Genomic DNA, 18261 nt, shown 5'->3' on the forward strand with positions numbered 1-18261 from the left:
TGATTAGTGCTACATCCTACATGCACTATCTTATATTTCAATTTTATAAATTTCAGTTAATGTAAATTTGTCATTTATTTATTTATTGGCTTACTCTATATCTTATTATTTACAACAAGTAAAAAATTGACATGTCATATGCCACATGAATTGAGATTAATAGATTGAGATACAAAATGGTTTCTAACGTTATTGTTGGACCTCATGTTTTGGGTATTTTACTTATGAAGGTTGAAAATCATTTCGGCCTGAGAGATGAAGACATTGCGTTTTTTGGGCTTTAGTGTACCAACTCGGCCCAACTTTCTACTATACCATTTCTTAGCCTCACTGGACAAGTTCAGTGGATTGGCTATTAGACTCTTAGATGCTATTTTTTCTTTTAATTTTAATTTTTTTCAATGAATTTTCAAATACATTTTCACATAAGCAGCCATGGTTTGACATCCATAGAAGCCTAAAACAACAAAGGGTATTGCTAATCCAATTATAATTGCATAACATGTTTTAGTAGATACATATTCTTTGTGAGACAATTTGATGAGGAATGCTCTAAAACTAACTAGTTAGCAAGTTAATATGAAACTAACCATGCTTTTGGGATCACCACATAATTAATCTCATAATCCGAATCGTTAATTATTTAGGTCATACTTCAAAGATCATCATTACAAAAAATCAACTAAATCGGAAATCGTTTAGTCATCTAATTGAGATCAAATAAATAGATGATCAGTTTTCGATAAAAACATATAAATAGTTGTTGTTATAATCAAATGATTAAATGATTGGAGATTTTTTACAGGGATGATCTTTGAAGTAGGGCCTAAAAAATGGACGGTTCGGATTTTGAGATTATATTGTGCGGTGGGCCCAACATGGTTGTTAGCTTTGTATTAACTTACTAACTAGTTAGTTTTAGAACATTCTTGCAATTTAATAGGTTAAGTTAATGGACTATCAATTAAAATAATTAATTATGTGAAGATGTGAAGTATGACAGTTTGATACATGAACATTATTTTCTTATGTGATGAAAATGTAGTAAAATTTACATCAAACAGTAGAATACACTTTCATCCTGGAAGATGATAAAATCCAATCAGGCCCTCCTCAATTACACAACCATAATTTATTCTCTACTCAAAGTATGCCGAGATAGGACACACACATCCTCAAACAACCTGTTCCAAAGCCAAAACTATTTTACAAACACACAAAAATAAGATAAACAGCCTGTTCCAAAGCCAAAACTATTTTACAAACACACAAAAAAAAGATAAAGAGAGACTGAATGATACATTATCTGTAATTGTTCAACATTATTTTCAAGCCCAATAGCCTCACGGGTTTAATCCTCAGCACATTTTTCTTTAGTGAGCTTCTTCCCCTTGGAACTAATATATGCCTTTTTCTGGGATTCATAAACTTCTTGTCTTTTCTTTATTGTCCTCTTGGGGGGGCTTCCTTAGTCTTGCGTTCACTTTCTTCAGTGCTTTGGCCATTATTTATCAGAGGTACCAGAGGTGTTGCATTCAAAGCCTTCAGTTGCAGCTTAGAATCAGGCTCATCTGATTTGTACTTGTACCGTGAGGCCCAATAAACATAGTTCACAAAGTTGAGGCAGCTGAGGATGGCCAAGAACCAGTAAAAGAGGTTCACATTGTTTTTGTTAAGGTCCAGTCCATGCAACCATCCCTGCTTGCTTGGAGCAATTCTTCTGGTCACACCATTGATGACATCCACAATGACTGAGCTCAAGAAGTAACCAAAAGCCAGTGATAGCCATGTGAATGAAGTAGACAGTGATTTCATTCCTGCAGGTGCTTCCTTGTAGAAGAATTCAAGCAGTCCTACTAGAGTGAACATGTCTGCAATGCCAAAGATTGCATACTGAAAGGAGAGCCAAAAGAGACTAATGGGGTTTGATGGGTCCCTGTTGGCTTGGTTCCTTCTTTTCACCTCTACCATGCCAGCTACAGCCATTGAAATGGCAGAGAGTACTAGTCCAACCCCGACGCGTTGAAGCTGTGTGATGCCTGCTGGATGGTTGGTGATCTTTCTGGCGAAAGGAACAAAGATGAACTCGTATAGGGGGATGAGAATGGACATAAAAACCAGGGGGATTACAGGAATTGATGGCGCCGGAACCTCAAAAGATCCCAAATTGCGGTCCATGGCATTGCCTTGTTGGACTGAGAATGTTTGGAGTTGTGCTAAACAAGTGTTCATTATGATGGTACTGAATAAAATGGGCAACATTCTTGTTAGGATCTTGACTTCTTCAACTTGTGTTACTGTGCAGACCATCCATGGTTGGGGCTTGGAGTCTTTGCCAAGTATGGCAGCTTTGTCTAGGAACCTGGTTCAATAATAGGCAGTAATGTGTCATAACCAAAGACACTATAATTACCTAATCATTTATTTCTGTTGACCACTATAAGCTATGGTCCAACAAATTTCCCACTGTAAACTTCTCTTTGTATTACCAAGTTGCATGTTTCTAAATTTTATGTCTCTTTCTTGTTGTTTGTCAAACTTGGAGAATCTTGACATGCCAAGATGGGGCATGCTGTTTGGTGAATCTTGTTTGATTATGTTTGACATGCATGCTTGAGTTTATTGGGCATTATTGGTGAAATCGCGAACTAATTAATTAATGGATATAATGTCACCTGAATTGATCGGTGTGTGCAATTTTTTCTACAGCATAACTTGAACCTTTCTCACTGATCTCATACAGTTCAGCAGGGCTCCCTGGCAGTGCTAAACGTCTGTTTTTGATTGCCACAACTATAACCTGTCAAATCAATTGGCCAAGAAAAATGTTATCCTGTGAGACATTATAGGCATGAGAGAGAGAGAGAGAGAGAGAGAGAGAGAGAGAGAGACCTGAGTGATCCTTATGATGGGACTTTCTCCGGGGACTCGGAGGCGGTAGAAAGGCTTACCAATAGCAAGAACACCAAACCCCAAAAAGGTTGCTATTGTTGATATAAAGAAACCCCAATACCAAGCTACATTGGTGCTAACATATACAATGCCTGTGACTCCTACAATTGCTCCGAGTGTAGAACTCAGCATAAGCCAATTAAAAAACCTTGCAAGTGACTTTTGTTCATCTTTCTCACTAAATTGGTCAGCACCAAGTGCTGGGAGAGCACCCCTCACACCACCTGCACCCAATGCTAACATATACAATGATGCATACAGCATAAATGCTATACCACCTTTCACACAGGTTGACTTGCCACAAGCTGGTGGGTGCAAATCTTTTGAATAAGCTTGAATTGTGATCAGCACCAAAGCCTACAGGTGCAAGAAAATTGATTAAAAATGGTTTCATAGGCAGAATAGAATAACTAATTGGTATTCTTTTTAAAGTATTAGTAATATGAATTTTTTGTTACCAGTATTTCAAGTGCACCAAAAATCAGACTTGTGGTCAGTCTGCTTAAGTAAGTATCCGAAATGAAGCCGCCAACAAGGGAGAGCATGAAAGTTGTTCCCATCAAGTTTGTAAGAGTGTTGGCAGAGTGGGCCAGATCAAAATGCATCACTCCCAGAAAGTAGAGGACCATGCTCACCATGTTTGCAACAAAACCCATGTTGTCCAATGCCAGCAATACTGCATAAAGAAGAAGAAAATGTAAGAAACATGTGAATCTAAATATGTAAACACCAGCAAGAATATAACAATTTGATGGAAGACGGTTAATGGTTGGTTGCTTACCAAAAATGAAGCTGGTAGCAGTGAATCCACCTTTCCTTTTCTCCCATGGGGTGAGGGAGTTGTAGCTTGCCTTGGCCTTCTCTTCTCCCTGTGTGAACAAACATGATATGAAACATGCACATTAACAATAGTAACACACAGAGACAAATACACAAACACACAGAGGATGATTTGGGTGGCCTGACTTACCATGGTAGATACTTGATTTTTTGATAGAATAAGTTTGGGATAAAGGGTACAAGAGGCCTTGAAGATATAGCCTAGAAGAGGCCTAGTATTTAACGGTCATGGCATTAGATTGAACGCCATATTGTTCTCAACTTTGTTTTTTTTTTTTTTTTTTTTTCTCTCTCTCTCTCTCTCTCTATGTCTCTGTCTCTGTCTCTCTCTGTCCCTGTCTCTCTCCATCATAGTGTGTCCCTCAAGGAATTGGAGGAATACAACTTGGAATAAGTTTTATCCTTTTCTTTTGGTTATTAACTTCTTTTGGTGAATTTTTGTCCATTTCACTTCTAGCTGCAACATGTCATGCTTGATTAGGTAAGCTTAAATGTCTAGGTTTTGATAGTTTTGGACTCTCTGTATGGTCATTATTAATATATATAAATTTAATAAGCAATCATTGACATTCATGCCAAATCACTGTTCTGTCAAATTAATACTTCGTGGATGCATATCATTGTATTTTCTTATCAAGGCACATTGTAATACTGCAAACATAAGTACACAATCCATTCAATGTTTGATCTCAACCATTCTCTATATTTGATTGCTGACCTGATGCTAATCTAGGAGATGTGAGTTGCCGATAAATAAAATGAATCCTAATACAGAAGATCTAAATAAACTAAGCAAATATCTAGCAGATGAGAACCTAAAATATCTTTCAGAAATGCATTGAACATTTCATTATAATAACTTGATGGTGCTTTTGCATGATCATGATTGGTAATTGGTCAGAGTTTGAATGTTGCTGTCATTTTTATTAATAATATTTTTCTACCATCTCAGCTAGGCATTGTAAAACCCATTTTATGCAGTTCCTTGCCTTGTCTGCTAATATAAATTAGTATCTGTTACACCTTTTGCCCATACTTACAGCACTAATTGTTTAACAAGTCTATTCTCTCAGGGCAACCATGTAAAGGAAACCCTGGGGCCAAGTTGAAACATCTCCCCAGTTGCAAATTCAAAAGGGAAGGGAGCACATGAACCCTCATCTCAGTTATCCATATACTTTTTGAGTTGAAAATACAGCTCAAAAGGATATTTTATGTTTTCTGGAACTTAATTAGGTTGGTGTCATATCTCACTATCATGCACATGAAATTCAGTAGACCCACTTGAAAATTTTCCTTTTTCTAAGTCTTGTAGTTTCAAATCAGCTGATGATAACTATGCAATATTATTCTTGAGTTAATCATTTTAGGATAAGAGTCTGAACTTTGGTGCTTCGGTAATTTCACATCTTGTTGTGGCGGATGAAGCAAGGTTCAAATTGGTATCATCACTGGTCCTTTTTCAAGTGTTTCTGTTATATTGCTAGTTAATTTAGAAGCTGATTTCTTAGTTATATTAAATAGAAAGAAGTATCCAAACACATGAATACTATCTTTAATTCTCAATTTCTGAACTTTGTTAGAATTTGAAGAGATGGAAGGAAACAACCAAATGGGCCTTAACATAAAATGTAGAACTCAACTTGACCCAAAAGCTTAAGCCTTTAGGTCTTGGGTCCATTTATATATTATATTATTAATCCAACAATTATATGTTCACCTTTTCATATTGGACAACCATTTCATTTCACACTTGTTTCTCAACATCATAAACTAATAATATATGCTTAATAATTTGGTGCCAACCAAAATGAAAATGCCATTTGAAAAAGCAGTTAAAGAGGCTTTAGGAGAAATTGATAAAGTTCATTGGCCGGGTTCCATATAATTGTGGATTGATAAGGAAAAAAAAGAGGCAGCGTCAGCAAGGAACTTTGAGCTTGAAATTCTCATGTACATTTCCCTCAAGCATTGTTAAGTTCTCTCTGTTTCACCTAACGAAGGAACTACCTTTTTCATTCTTTAATTTTTTTTTTATATCAAAATGCAGCATGGATGAGGTGAAGTTCAATCAATTAGAACACAAAAAAGGGTTCAATTAATTGGTGTCACTTCCAACTTTAATGATTCAAGATTAAATATTAGCCTCCAAACAAGGAACCTTTATTTGGTGGGCACCTTTGAACTTGGTATGCCTCCTTAAGATTTGGACCATCATCAAATGGTTTGCAGTAACAAAAGGCAGTCAGTCACTAACATTGCTAATGCTTGATGCTTCCCTATCACACACAACACTATCTATGTATTGTCCATCAATATTCTGTTCGTCAATTAAAGCAGGACTTGCCCCCACTTCCCATTCTATTTTCATCATTTTGCTTTCTTCAATGCCTTTCCAAAGACTTCAAAGTTGTCACATTACATGCTCCCCACCTCACTTGTGTTTCTAAGATGGATTAGAAAGCCCAAAATAAAGCCCATGATCTTATAGCCATCCACATGAGGCCCAATTTTGAGGGCCCAAATATAAGTAAATACCCAATGCAAGCCCAAGCCCACCTTAATTAAGACCCAAAAAAAAAAAAAAAGTAAGTATAGAGAGGTACACGTGTACACTAGAGACGGAGTTATTGTCTTGTGTGCATGACAAGCACTTCACTTGGGACTTTGGGATTTGGAGTAGGCGGGAAGGAGTTTCATCCCTAACCTCTAAACAAAAGCTTTCGCTTTTCTCTCTGCATTTTAATCTTATCCAGTCTTTTTCTCTTCCTCATTGCCATATTTGATGGGTATAAAGGTATAATTTTCAGCACCCACTCTTTAAATTTATTCTTGGATTTTTTGGTTAGCGGTTTTAATGTCTATGGAAATGGGTGTGTTAGGGTTTAACGAAGCTGTTGGCGGACAATGCCCCAGAGTGTATGAAAGAGCAAAAATTCGAGAGCTACTTTGGCCGCAAGATTGCCATCGATGCCAGCATGAGCATCTACCAGTTCCTTGTATGTACTCCCCCTTTTCCTTATACTATATGTCTATCTACATGGCTTTGTTTAAAGAAGCTTTGTTGATGTGGGTTTGTGTGAAATTGCGTAGATTGTTGTGGGAAGAAGTGGGACTGAGATGCTCACCAATGAGGCTGGTGAAGTTACTAGGTACTCTTTACTAAAGTTCTTTGCTTTCAGTGACATAAGCCAATTTTAGTGGGATTTGGCTCAAAATTAAGTTTGATTATGGTTTGGATTGATAATTTTCTTAGGAGAGTTTTGGCTAAAAGCCTTTGCTTTTGCGAATAATGACATGGGTTTTATTTCTCTGGGTTCATTGTAGTCATCTGCAAGGCATGTTTTCACGGACGATTAGGCTTCTGGAAGCTGGAATTAAGCCAGTGTAATTTGTTCTTACCCTTAGTTTTGGTTTTTATAGTATTCAGACTGTCCCTCTTACTGAACTATCCAACCCAAAAGCTGGAATGACAAGTTTCTTGTTAAAATTTGGTTGCAGCTATGTTTTTGATGGGAAGCCTCCAGATTTGAAAAAACAAGAGCTGGCAAAGCGGTAGCTTTCGTATTGCCTAATTCCTTAACCATGGCTACTTATCAATGCATTTGTCCTATAATGCTTGTCATATTGAAAATTGTTATGCAGTTACTCAAAGAGAGAAGATGCTACTGAAGATTTGGCAGAGGCCGTGGCAGTACGTTTATATTATTTCTGACTTTTGATTTGAAATTTTAAGAAACCAGAAAATGTATTTCACAGCTATCTTTTCTTGTCATTGACTCATTGCAGACTGGCAATAAGGAAGACATTGAGAAATACAGTAAACGGACAGTAAAGGTGGTTTACTTGCTTGTACTTCTTTAGTACTATCTTCAATCATAATCACTGTGACAGAACTTCAGCACTTAAAAGTTAAAACTGTTACATGACAAATAGAAGGTTTGAGGTTATGTGCTTCTTGTCTTGACAGGTGACAAAGCAGCACAATGAAGACTGCAGAAGACTTTTAAGGCTCATGGGTGTGCCTGTAGTTGAGGTGGGACATAAGATATTTTAACTTGTTAAGTAAGCTGTTGCAGATGTGAATTAAGTTTGTGCACAGATATGAATGTTTTTCATACTTGGCGTGTATTGATTTTCACAGGCTCCCTCAGAAGCAGAGGCACAGTGTGCTGCACTTTGCAAAGCAGGAAAGGCAAGTATCTCTCAGCTTGTTATAAGTTGTTTAAGTAATCTTATAAGGATAACTTTATGTTTTTCATTTGTACATCAAATGTGTTGATGATCCCATTTTCAAAATGGCTTCATTCCAGATGGGGTATTTATGTCATCTAATCTTCTTTAATAATAGGCATCATTTCTTTCCATGACTGGAACATGTCCATTGTGATATACTTTAATAAGTAAACTTTTATGTATTACAGGTTTATGCTGTGGCCTCTGAAGACATGGATTCCCTAACATTTGGAGCTCCTAGATTTCTTCGCCATTTGATGGATCCTAGCTCCAGAAAAATCCCAGTCATGGAATTCGAAGTTGCTAAGGTGCTTACAACTTTAAAGGCTGTCATGGTTGCCTAATATATGATTCAGTGTTTTAGTGATGATCTTGTTTAGGTTTTGGAGGGCCTAAATCTTACTATGGATCAATTCATTGACTTGTGCATTCTTTCCGGATGCGATTATTGTGACAGCATTCGAGGTACATAGATCTTCAAATTCAGTTTCTGACCTGATCTTTCTGTGATATAAGATATTGAAACTTGTTTACGTAGTTGACTTGAAATTTTAGCTATGCATCCAGTTTTCGTTACCTTATAAATCTACACTACAGGGATTGGAGGACAGACAGCTTTGAAGCTCATCCGTCAACATGGCTCCATAGAGAATATACTGGAGAACATAAACAAAGAGAGGTTTATCTTATTTTCAGCTTGAATTATATTTCTAAATGGTTGCACTTGTGTTTCATATGTGTGACAGTGTATAATGATTTTAATGGACTCGGTTCATTAATCTGGCTTTTCAAAATTAGGAACCATCTAAAAGTTTAATTCATGACCAAATAATGATTACTATAATTGTAATATAATATTTCAAGTGATGGTGAAAATATGTTCAGTACTGATTCTTATCTCATGTTATTACATGGGATTATTACATCAAATTATTCCTAATGTTACCACCCGATCACTTGGGTGTTCTATCCTTGAAATTTCAGTGCCATCCTTAATGAGTATTATCACATCAATGCTGTCTACAAGTCTTTATTATCACCACTACTCAGTGAGGCTTCCTAGTTTATGAAGAATGAATTTGTATTGGTTATGGGTATGTGCTTCTTTGTGCATATATTGACCAGTTTTGTTTTGTAGTAATATATTTTTTTTTCGATCTTCAGGTACCATATACCAGAGGATTGGCCATATCAAGAGGCTCGGCGGCTTTTTAAGGAACCAGTTGCTTTAACTGATGAAGAGCAACTTGAGATTAAATGGACTGGCCCAGATGAAGAAGTAAATGCCCAGTTGAAAATTACGATGATGTATCATCTTGTTTTGACTCTTGCATGTTAAGGTACTTAAATTGTATTGTCATTTTTACAGGGACTTATCTCTTTTCTGGTCAATGAAAATGGATTCAACAGTGACAGAGTGACAAAGGTGTGCTCCAACTCATCAGTATCACAGGCTTTTTTTTAGTTCATGTTGCTTCTTTTTCAGTAGCATGCAAGCTTTATTTATCTTGATTTCTCTTTTGGTTAGGCAATTGAAAAAATTAAAGCAGCAAAGAACAAGTCATCACAGGGCAGGTAAGTGATTCTGGCACGAATAGATATGGATTCATGAATTCCTTCTTTATTGGGCTCTAATGGGTTATTCATTTTATCATTACAGACTAGAATCATTTTTCAAGCCAACTGCTAACCCATCTGTACCCATTAAACGGAAGGTATGGTTCCATTAAGCATTTTAAGCTTCCATTCTTTCTTCTCCATGCTTATATTCTGGGGTTAGAGGTAGACAACACTCTTCTGCATTCTCACGCTGGTTCTGTATTCTGGGGTTAGATTGTTAATTTTCTTTATCATGTCTTGGCCTACATTAGTTGCTTATATCCTTTTATCTGCATTACACATTTCTCTGTGTTTTATTGGTCCTTAAAGAGTTCATTTTTGGTCTCAACTCATCACTACTATGAACTTGCATCTTGTAAGGCTGCAAGCAATATGCTTATGCTGAAAGTGTAAATAATTTGAAACGTCTGTCTGACCACTGCTTGTTGCTTTGAAGCTTTAATTCCTACCCTCCCCTCCCTTTTATTTTAAACCCGTTTCTGTCAGATCACCTTTTCCTCCATAACTCATGAAAAATTTGAAAAAGGCCGGACAGGTTGTCATAATTTATTGCTACATTGGATGACAGGAAAGCAAATGTGTGATTAGGTCTCCCAAACAAGCAATCAAGCATAAGATGTTCTCTCTGCAAGATTGTAATTCATCCACGCCCAATGTCATTGGCAGTCTAAGCCTGCCAATTCTCAATTCGGGCTCCAAGCACTTCACACCATTATCCAGAGTTGTCTGTTTCGGCACATGAATCCCAAAAACCTTGGGGAACTTTCAGAGAGAACCTGTGATTATTCCTATTTCATTTAATTTATATTATGAGTATCGTATGAAAAATTGATTGTTTCTATCATATTTTGCCACAACTAGAAACGGGGAACTGGATGAAAACTTGTAATTGACGTTTTTTAAGTTCTAGCTTCTTGGACTCAAGCTGTAGCAATTAGCCTAAATAGTTCCCTGTGAAGCCCTTTCACACTGAATTTATCACTTTTTTATTTTGCCTTTGCTGGTTCTCTGTCACAAATGCACTTGACATGTCCATCACAGCACCCATAGACTTTTAAGAAAAGGTTGTCTGCAGGTTAGGTTGAAGGCTGCAAAGCTTTCATGATAAACTATGCAGCAAAACTATCCTATTCGAGCATTTGTGCCATGTTAAACTATTCTATGCAGCCATGTATTTTTTAATTATTTTAATTTTTATAGGACTGTATATTCTTGTCCTTCTATAATTCTGTTACTTTTTTTATTTATATATCTATATCTGCTGGAAATACTCTAAGATCAGGTTTTTCTTTATTTGAATCTAGTTCCTGCATTTTGAAGTTCTGAATCCTTGAAATTGTTTATTTCTGGAGATTCAATATTTGTTTATTCTTGTGGCAGGAAACACCGCAGAACACTGCTAAAGGAACTGCTAACAAAAAGTCAAAGGCTGGTGGTGGTGGTAGAAAGAAAAAGTAGAATTGGCATTATAACCTCAAAATAGATGAGTTGTGCCAATTGCATTGTGATCAGTTGAACAGGCTCCCTCAGATTACCCCAGTTTTGGTGCACTCATCCCTACGTTTTCATATGTTAGGATAGGATTGAAAGATTTTGGTTGATTTTTGGATGATTGATGTAATGTTTTGACTTTTGGGCTTCTGCTTTCTGCTTAAATTTCAATTTGAATTATTTATAAATGGAATTTTATGCCTTTAGTCTATCAACTTAACTGAACTATTCTTCTATGCTTTGCTTATAACAACTTGAGTAGTTCTAAATGAACACTTCTCATTACACACCCCGATTTCATTTCTTTCAATTTTGTCCTTAATTAACAAAAAAAAAAACTCTGAAATTAGTACCCCCACCCCTTCCATCCCACCTCAGGGTCGTCTCCACCACCGTTTCTCTCTCTCTCTCTCTCTCTCTCTCTCTCTCAACTACAGAAGGGCCAAGAGAGGCCCAATCCCAACTACAGAAGGCCCAAACCGAACAACATAGGCCCAATCCCTACTACAGAAGGCTCAAACCGAACAACATGGGAAACCAAAAAAAAAAGAGGAAATACAGTACAACCCGCCACCACCCACCACGACGGTTCCATGAGATGCTACCATCGCAGCCTTCAACACACGATGTGTTCGAAACATCAAAAAGCAAAGCCATTCTAGTCCTCTTGCAAGGATGCAACAGCCTCAAAAGGCTCAAAAAAATCCATGGCCACATCATCACCAACGGTCTTCAACACCACCCCACCATTTCAAACAAACTGCTCAACTTCTGTGCTGTCTCCTTCTCAGGCTGCTTAGCCTACGCTCGCCTTCTCTTCCATCATTACATCCAAAACCCACAAACCCAAGCCTGGAATTCCATCATCAGAGGCTTTTCCCAAAGCCCATCTCCTCTTCCCGCCATTTTTTACTACAATCACATGCTCTCATCTGCTTCTGATTCTCGTCCCGACACCTTCACTTTCTCGTTTGTGCTCAAGGCTTGCGAGAGAGTTAAGGCCCAGAACAAGTGCAAAGAGGTTCATGGGTTTGTAGTCCGATGTGGGTATGAGAGCGATGTTGTTGTTTGCACCAATCTTATAAGATCGTATGCTGCGAATGGTTCGATTGAGAATGCACAGAGGGTATTCGATGATATACCTGAAAGAGACTTGGTTGCTTGGAATTCTATGATTTCTTGCTACTCTCAAGCGGGTCTTCATCACGAGGCCTTGAGGATGTACAATCTTATGAGAAATGAAGATGTGGATCTTGATGGGTTTACGCTTGTTGGCTTGCTTTCGTCTTGTGCTCACTTGGGTGCGTTGAACACAGGAGCTAAAATGCATAGAATAGCTCGTGAGAAGGGGTTGCTGGGAAATGTTTATGTTGGGAATGCGCTTATAGATATGTATGCCAAATGTGGTAACTTGGATGGTGCTCTTTGTGTCTTTGAAAGGATGAGGAAGCGGGATGTTTTTACTTGGAACTCCATGATTGTTGGGTATGGAGTACACGGTCGTGGGGATGAAGCTATCTCTTTTTTTGGACAGATGTTGATGGCTGGAGTCCAGCCAAATTCCATCACATTTCTTGGTTTGTTGTGTGGATGCAGTCACCAAGGCTTAGTAGAGAAGGGTGTTGAGTACTTCCATGTCATGAGCTCCAAGTTCAATATCAAGCCTGGAATTAAGCATTATGGGTGCCTGGTGGATCTGTTTGGCCGAGCTGGGATGCTCGAAAAGGCGCTCGAAGTTATTAGGACATCGCGTGCCCACGATGATCCAGTCCTTTGGCGGACTCTGCTAGGCTCTTGCAAGATTCATAAGAATGTGGGAATTGGAGAAATTGCCATGAGGAATCTAATCCAGCTAGGCTCATCAAATGCAGGGGACTACGTACTTCTTGCTACGATTTATTTCAGAGCAAAAGATGCAGATGGTGTTGCAAGGATGAGAAAATTGATTAAAACCCAGAGAGTAAAGACCACTCCTGGTTGGAGCTGGATTGAACTTGGTGATCAGGTTCACAAATTTGTTGTAGATGACAAGTCGCATCCAGATGCTAATGAAATTTATCAGAAATTGAGAGTGGTAGTCCATCAAGCTGCTTTGCATGGTTATGTGGAAGAGAAGTCTCTTGTCACAGTGACAGAATTTACCTCTACAGACACAGAGTGTTTGGAGACTTCCAGTTCATGTCACAGTGAGAAACTGGCAATTGCTTATGGCCTGGCAAGAACCACAGAAGGGACATGTTTACGGATAGTAAAGAACCTGAGAGTCTGCAAAGATTGCCATTCATTTACAAAATTTGTTTCCCAAGCATTTAATCGAGAAATAATCGTTAGGGATCGAGCTCGGTTTCATCACTTCAAGGGTGGATTATGTTCATGTAAAGACTATTGGTGACTAAATGGTTCAAATAAAATGAGCACAATTAGGCAGATGTCCACATTGGTTTCTCTTATAATGTAGACTTTGGAAGTTCAAATTCCAGTCTGCAAGAACACATCACTATGGCCTCTTTATTTTTTAACAGTTTACTCAAAAAGATTCCTTATGTTCCAATCCTCATCCTCATCCAGTCCTATTGGTATTGGGTGTTGGAAGGCCAACTGTTTTCAAATGTCTATGGGTCACACTCATCACCCATCAGAGTAGGAATGACAATTAGTTATTGACTTGAATATTAAATTCATTTTTATGAATAAAATCAGAATTACTCGCAAAATCAAACGCAACAAGTAACATGATCCTCCTCATCATGAGTTTTCAATTAATTAGCTGCATTCGCATTGCCGCACACTGTAATTTTGTTAAAAGTTCCCATCTTGACAACTTCCCTTCAATCCTTTGGTTCACAAGCTTTTCTTCCAAAACTATGTGATGGGCTTCACCTCTTGAGTCCTGCCCTCTTTTTAGTTTTCTCTGTCTTTTGTCATCACAAAGAATATGGCATTACTCTTCCTCTCAGTATGTTATAGACCATTCTGCATTTCGAAATTTCCAAACATACCCATTGCATTATCTTGATTACTTATGAGTAAACCCTAAACTAATATTCTCAAAGTCAATGGCCTCTGGCTATTTTCCAAACATATAAATTCCACCACATGCGAAGGCTAATGTTGGCATATATATACAAATATGGACGAAAACAGGCATATCCTTTTGGGAGAGTTTGTATTTAAATGTACACTGCAAGGAGAGCTTGGTGATGAAAAATTGATTGATGAGCTTGGAGATGGAGACCCTTCAACCATAAACCAAGAACAGCAAATTGCAAATATGACTGATTCTATTGTAAAAACAGATGACAGAAAAGCCATTGTTGGAAGCAACCTCCAAAAGAGGACAAATTGAGTGAGTGTAAGAATAAAGAGTGACTAAAACAATGGAGTACCTAATTATAAAGGGGTTTGTGAGACCCCACTAGGTGTAGGTTTAGTCTAATTAGCTTCCGAATCAACCAAACAACAATGGCAACCTTCCATGCAAGGAATTAATTTGAGGGGTGAGTCTCTTTATGAGCGATGGGGGATATTCCTATGGATGTTACATTTACCAACTCCTTCATTCTTTCCTTGTCTTATGGCAAGAATCAGTGTCACCCAAATTGCATTAATTTCCTCTCAGTCTTAGACCATTATGCATTTGCAAATTTCCAAACACGCCCATTGCATTATCTTTGATTTCTTATTAGGAGTAAACCCGAAGAGTATTCTCAAAGTCAATGGTCTCTAGCTATTTTCTAAAATATATAATTAATTCCACCACATGTGAAGGCTAATTCATACTGACATATAATAATATGGCCCAAAACAAGCACATGCTCTTGGGAGTTTGTAGGTGCAAGGAGCTTGGTGATGAAAATTTGATTGATGAGGTTAATTGGAGATGGAGACCCTTCAACCAAGCACACAGCTGATTACAAATATGACTGACTATATTGCAAAGGCAAAGCAACGTAGCAAATAACAGAAAAGCCATTGTCGGAAGAAACCTCCAAAAGAAGACAAAGTAAGAAGAGAAAGATAGACAGTGTGACTAAAACAATGGAGGACCTAATTAAACAATATGATAGAGTGAAGGAAGTTTCACAATTTGATGTGTTGTCTGAAAATTCAGAATAAATTAACATCAAATACCTTTATCTTTACCAATTAATCAATTTCTAAATGCTGGAGTAGATCCTAAAAAGATTTCACTTCCTCGTAAATTTATCTTGAATCAAAATCTTTTAGCTCAACTTTATCCCAATTTTGCTGAGGGAGCAACCCCATATTTCACCTTGAATGGGTCAAACTATGCAAAATTTCTTACCTTTAGGGGAGGATTAGATCCATATTTTGTAAATGGTCAATTACACAATGAGGTAGCACATAGCCTTTTTATTTGGCAAAAAAAAAAAATACCACTTAATTACAAATACTTAATGTTTATGAAAATAACTCAGAGAGCTCAAGCTTCTCAATTATTGGTTGCAACTTAGAAAATGTATTAAACATTCTGAAAAACAATGACCAAGTAGAACTTAAAAAAGTTTCTATAAAAAAAAAAAGTAAAACTTAAAAAAGTTTCTATCAAAAAAAAAAGTAAAACTTAAAAAAGTAGGCATGTACTTGAGAGGTAAGAATTCTCATTATACATGTTACTATAATACTATCTTATTTATTAGAAGTGAATGGGATTTAAATAAATAAAATGCAGTCACATTTTTTAAAATAAATTTAGTGACATTATCGATATTGATTGAGAAGACAACAAAGCAAAGCAAAGCAAAAGAGTACGGCTACCCAATTACCCAAAAACAATTGCATACATTTCTTTTGTTTAATAAAGAAGAATGTGAAAGTGCGTGATGCTCAGGGGTCCAATAAAATCATAACACATAGAGAATGCATAGAGCCATAGAATTGGACAATGGACAATTATGTTGGGAAAAATCGTGCGTAGGATTTATCTTTTAGTTTTAGTTATAAGCATAAAAATAAGAATAAAAATTTTAAAAAAATATTTAAGCCAAAAAAAAAAAAGAAATCTATGTGGGTCAGATCCGCTGGACGCGCAAGGGCCACAAATGGGGTCAACGCTCCCAAATCAAAGAGATGGTCAAGGCAAGGCAAGGCAAGGCAAGCTTGATGCAATGTGATGACTTTGCTTTGGGTCTAAGAACTAAAACAAGGCATGCCTCATGCTTTACATTCACAACAACTACAACAACAAATATTACCAGCTATCGAAACGACAATATCACCTTCAAGGCTTCAACATTCAACCACTCTTTGCTGCTATAAATACCCACTCGACCTGTCACTTGCTTTTCATTCATATTCTGGTTCTTTCTTTTGGTCCTCTCTAGTACTTTTCTCTCTTTCTTTAACAACAACAACAACCATGGCGGCTATCTTGGCACTGTTTTTGGTGACTTTTGCCATGGTCTTTGGGAACTCTGCTGCTGATCCAGACTTGCTTCAAGATATTTGTGTTGCTGACCTCGCTGCAGGTAACTCCTTAAAACTTTCAAGATATTTGTGTTGCTTCAAGATATTTGGGAACTCTTCTTCAAGACATTTCTTCATTTTTATTCCAATGATTCGGGGCTTAGTGCTAAAACTAAAGGTGAACACAGAAAATCATGTAAAAAAGGACTAAAGCATGTGAACAGTTCAGATATTTGTGTTTCTTTTTCTCCTCAATTATTACAGGTGGACCTGTTCTTCCTTTTTGGCTTTGCCCTAGGAACTGTTTATGTATCTTGAAGATTGATATTTCTTTATTAGTTTCATATTTTCTGCAAATTGCAGCTGTGTCAATATTTTAGCTAGCTATGAATATGATTATCTTTTCATTATTGCTGTTGAGGCTAGTAATCAATTAATCATGGCCTTTTTTTGGCCCCAACAATGAAGCACATTGAGCCCCTACAACACTTTGGAACATGATTAAGAAAACCCAATTCATGGTTTATAAAAATTAGTACAAGTTTTGCTACAAATTTTGATCCAAAGTGAATTGTGTGCAATAAATAAACAGGGACCAAAGTCAATGGGTTCACCTGTAAGGATGCAGCAAATGCAACTGCAGAGGACTTCTTCTTTGCTGGAATTGCAAAGCCAGGACTCACCAACAACACCTTTGGCTCACTGGTGACTGCAGCCAATGTTCAGAAGATCCCAGGCCTCAACACCCTCGGCGTCTCCCTCGCACGAATTGACTATGCCCCTGGTGGCATTAACCCACCTCACACTCACCCTCGTGCCACAGAGATAGTGTTTGTTCTTGAAGGTGAATTGGATGTTGGATTCATAACCACTGCAAACAAGCTCATAACCAAGATCATCAAGAAGGGTGAAGTGTTTGTGTTCCCAAAGGGGTTGGTTCACTTCCAGAAGAACAATGGGAAGGTGCCTGCTGCTGTGGTTGCCGGATTCAACTCTCAGTTGCCCGGCGCGCAGTCCATTGGCGCCACATTGTTTGCCGCCACACCAGAGGTTCCGGATAATGTGTTGACTGCGACATTCCAGGTTGGTACCAAGGAGATTAAGAAAATCAAGTCAAGGTTTGCTCCCAAGGCATAGAGGCTTTATCCATGGTTCTGTTTGTCTTACCATTTGATGAGATGTGTCATAATTCATAAGAAGAAAGTGGGGTGGTGGACATTTTATTTTCTTTCTTTGATAATCTAAAATTGTTTACATGTTTGTGTTTTTGTTATTCTGGTGGTTACTGCAAAATTGTTTACATGTAATTGTATTTTCGTAACTTTTGTTCTTTTGGTGGTTGATAATAACTCCCTTCAAGTCTTCAGAACACAGCTGCCTACCTAATCTGAAATGATAATGTCTTCATTTTTGGTCAACTTCCTAAATTTTTTTTGGTCTACTTCCTAACCAAAAATAAAAATATACAAAAATTATTTTTACCTTTGTTCCAACTTATTAATCATAACTCTCTTTTGGCTCAATCACTTTGATAAAAGGGTCCCATGCACCAAGCTATGTAGGAAACATCAAACACCAACCCCCCCAAAAAAATGAAAAGCCCATCCAGTTCAAACATTTTATATACACACATGCAACTACCTATTTTTTATTTTTGGCCATACATGCAATTACCTATTTAAATACATGAACATA

At 37.4% G+C, this 18261-nt stretch overlaps 4 protein-coding genes across 5 annotated transcripts; 3 read left to right on the top strand and 1 right to left on the bottom strand.

Moving 5' to 3' along the window:
• Nucleotides 1–1204: 1204 nt before the first annotated feature.
• LOC147281224 (protein NRT1/ PTR FAMILY 4.5-like) lies at nt 1205–4010 on the bottom strand. Its single transcript, XM_086247559.1, has 6 exons — nt 3923–4010; nt 3734–3821; nt 3411–3628; nt 2893–3309; nt 2676–2800; nt 1205–2362 (listed from the first exon to the last, which is right to left on the bottom strand). Exons 1-6 carry the CDS (start codon nt 3923–3925, stop codon nt 1444–1446), a joined length of 1770 nt encoding a protein of 589 aa, XP_086103685.1. The 5' UTR covers nt 3926–4010; the 3' UTR covers nt 1205–1443.
• A 2440-nt stretch (nt 4011–6450) lies between these two features.
• LOC147281225 (5'-3' exonuclease family protein) lies at nt 6451–11345 on the top strand. Of its 2 annotated transcripts, XM_086246015.1 has the most exons (18): nt 6451–6589; nt 6675–6791; nt 6886–6944; nt 7120–7179; nt 7294–7347; nt 7438–7486; nt 7582–7629; nt 7763–7828; nt 7937–7987; nt 8217–8336; nt 8409–8493; nt 8626–8707; nt 9193–9307; nt 9398–9454; nt 9557–9603; nt 9689–9743; nt 10217–10426; nt 11029–11345. In XM_086246015.1, the coding sequence occupies exons 1-17, from the start codon at nt 6578–6580 to the stop codon at nt 10388–10390; spliced, it is 1251 nt and encodes a 416-aa protein (XP_086102141.1). In that variant the 5' UTR covers nt 6451–6577; the 3' UTR covers nt 10391–10426; nt 11029–11345. The 2 variants fall into 2 exon arrangements, with proteins under 2 accessions (XP_086102141.1, XP_086102142.1); XM_086246016.1 differs by lacking the exon at nt 10217–10426.
• A 356-nt stretch (nt 11346–11701) lies between these two features.
• On the top strand, nt 11702–13559 carry LOC147281226 (Pentatricopeptide repeat (PPR) superfamily protein). The gene has a single exon (XM_086246014.1). The coding sequence runs from the start codon at nt 11738–11740 to the stop codon at nt 13529–13531; it is 1794 nt and encodes a 597-aa protein (XP_086102140.1). The 5' UTR covers nt 11702–11737; the 3' UTR covers nt 13532–13559.
• A 2763-nt stretch (nt 13560–16322) lies between these two features.
• LOC147281227 (RmlC-like cupins superfamily protein) lies at nt 16323–17935 on the top strand. Its single transcript, XM_086246017.1, has 2 exons — nt 16323–16628; nt 17159–17935. Exons 1-2 carry the CDS (start codon nt 16520–16522, stop codon nt 17701–17703), a joined length of 654 nt encoding a protein of 217 aa, XP_086102143.1. The 5' UTR covers nt 16323–16519; the 3' UTR covers nt 17704–17935.
• The last annotated feature ends 326 nt before the right edge of the window (nt 17936–18261 follow it).

Source organism: Dryas octopetala, chromosome 6, assembly GCF_963921425.1.
Source record: "Dryas octopetala chromosome 6, drDryOcto1.1, whole genome shotgun sequence".
In the NCBI taxonomy this organism is placed as follows: Eukaryota; Viridiplantae; Streptophyta; class Magnoliopsida; order Rosales; family Rosaceae; genus Dryas; species Dryas octopetala.

What these genes read in the sequence shown, in the direction of transcription:
- LOC147281224 (XM_086247559.1), bottom strand. An exon ending in TGCTACCAGCTTCATTTTTG is followed by an intron (nt 3,629 to 3,733) that starts GTAAGCAACCAA and finishes TTCTTTATGCAG; the next exon opens with TATTGCTGGCATTGGACAAC. An exon ending in CCATCATAAGGATCACTCAG is followed by an intron (nt 2,801 to 2,892) that starts GTCTCTCTCTCT and finishes TTGATTTGACAG; the next exon opens with GTTATAGTTGTGGCAATCAA.
- LOC147281225 (XM_086246015.1), top strand. An exon ending in AAACAAGAGCTGGCAAAGCG is followed by an intron (nt 7,348 to 7,437) that starts GTAGCTTTCGTA and finishes ATTGTTATGCAG; the next exon opens with TTACTCAAAGAGAGAAGATG. An exon ending in TGGAATTCGAAGTTGCTAAG is followed by an intron (nt 8,337 to 8,408) that starts GTGCTTACAACT and finishes GATCTTGTTTAG; the next exon opens with GTTTTGGAGGGCCTAAATCT.
- LOC147281226 (XM_086246014.1), top strand. Translation starts at nt 11,738, where the DNA reads ATGCTACCATCGCAGCCTTCAACACACGATGTGTTCGAAACATCAAAA.
- LOC147281227 (XM_086246017.1), top strand. Translation starts at nt 16,520, where the DNA reads ATGGCGGCTATCTTGGCACTGTTTTTGGTGACTTTTGCCATGGTCTTT. An exon ending in TGTTGCTGACCTCGCTGCAG is followed by an intron (nt 16,629 to 17,158) that starts GTAACTCCTTAA and finishes ATAAATAAACAG; the next exon opens with GGACCAAAGTCAATGGGTTC.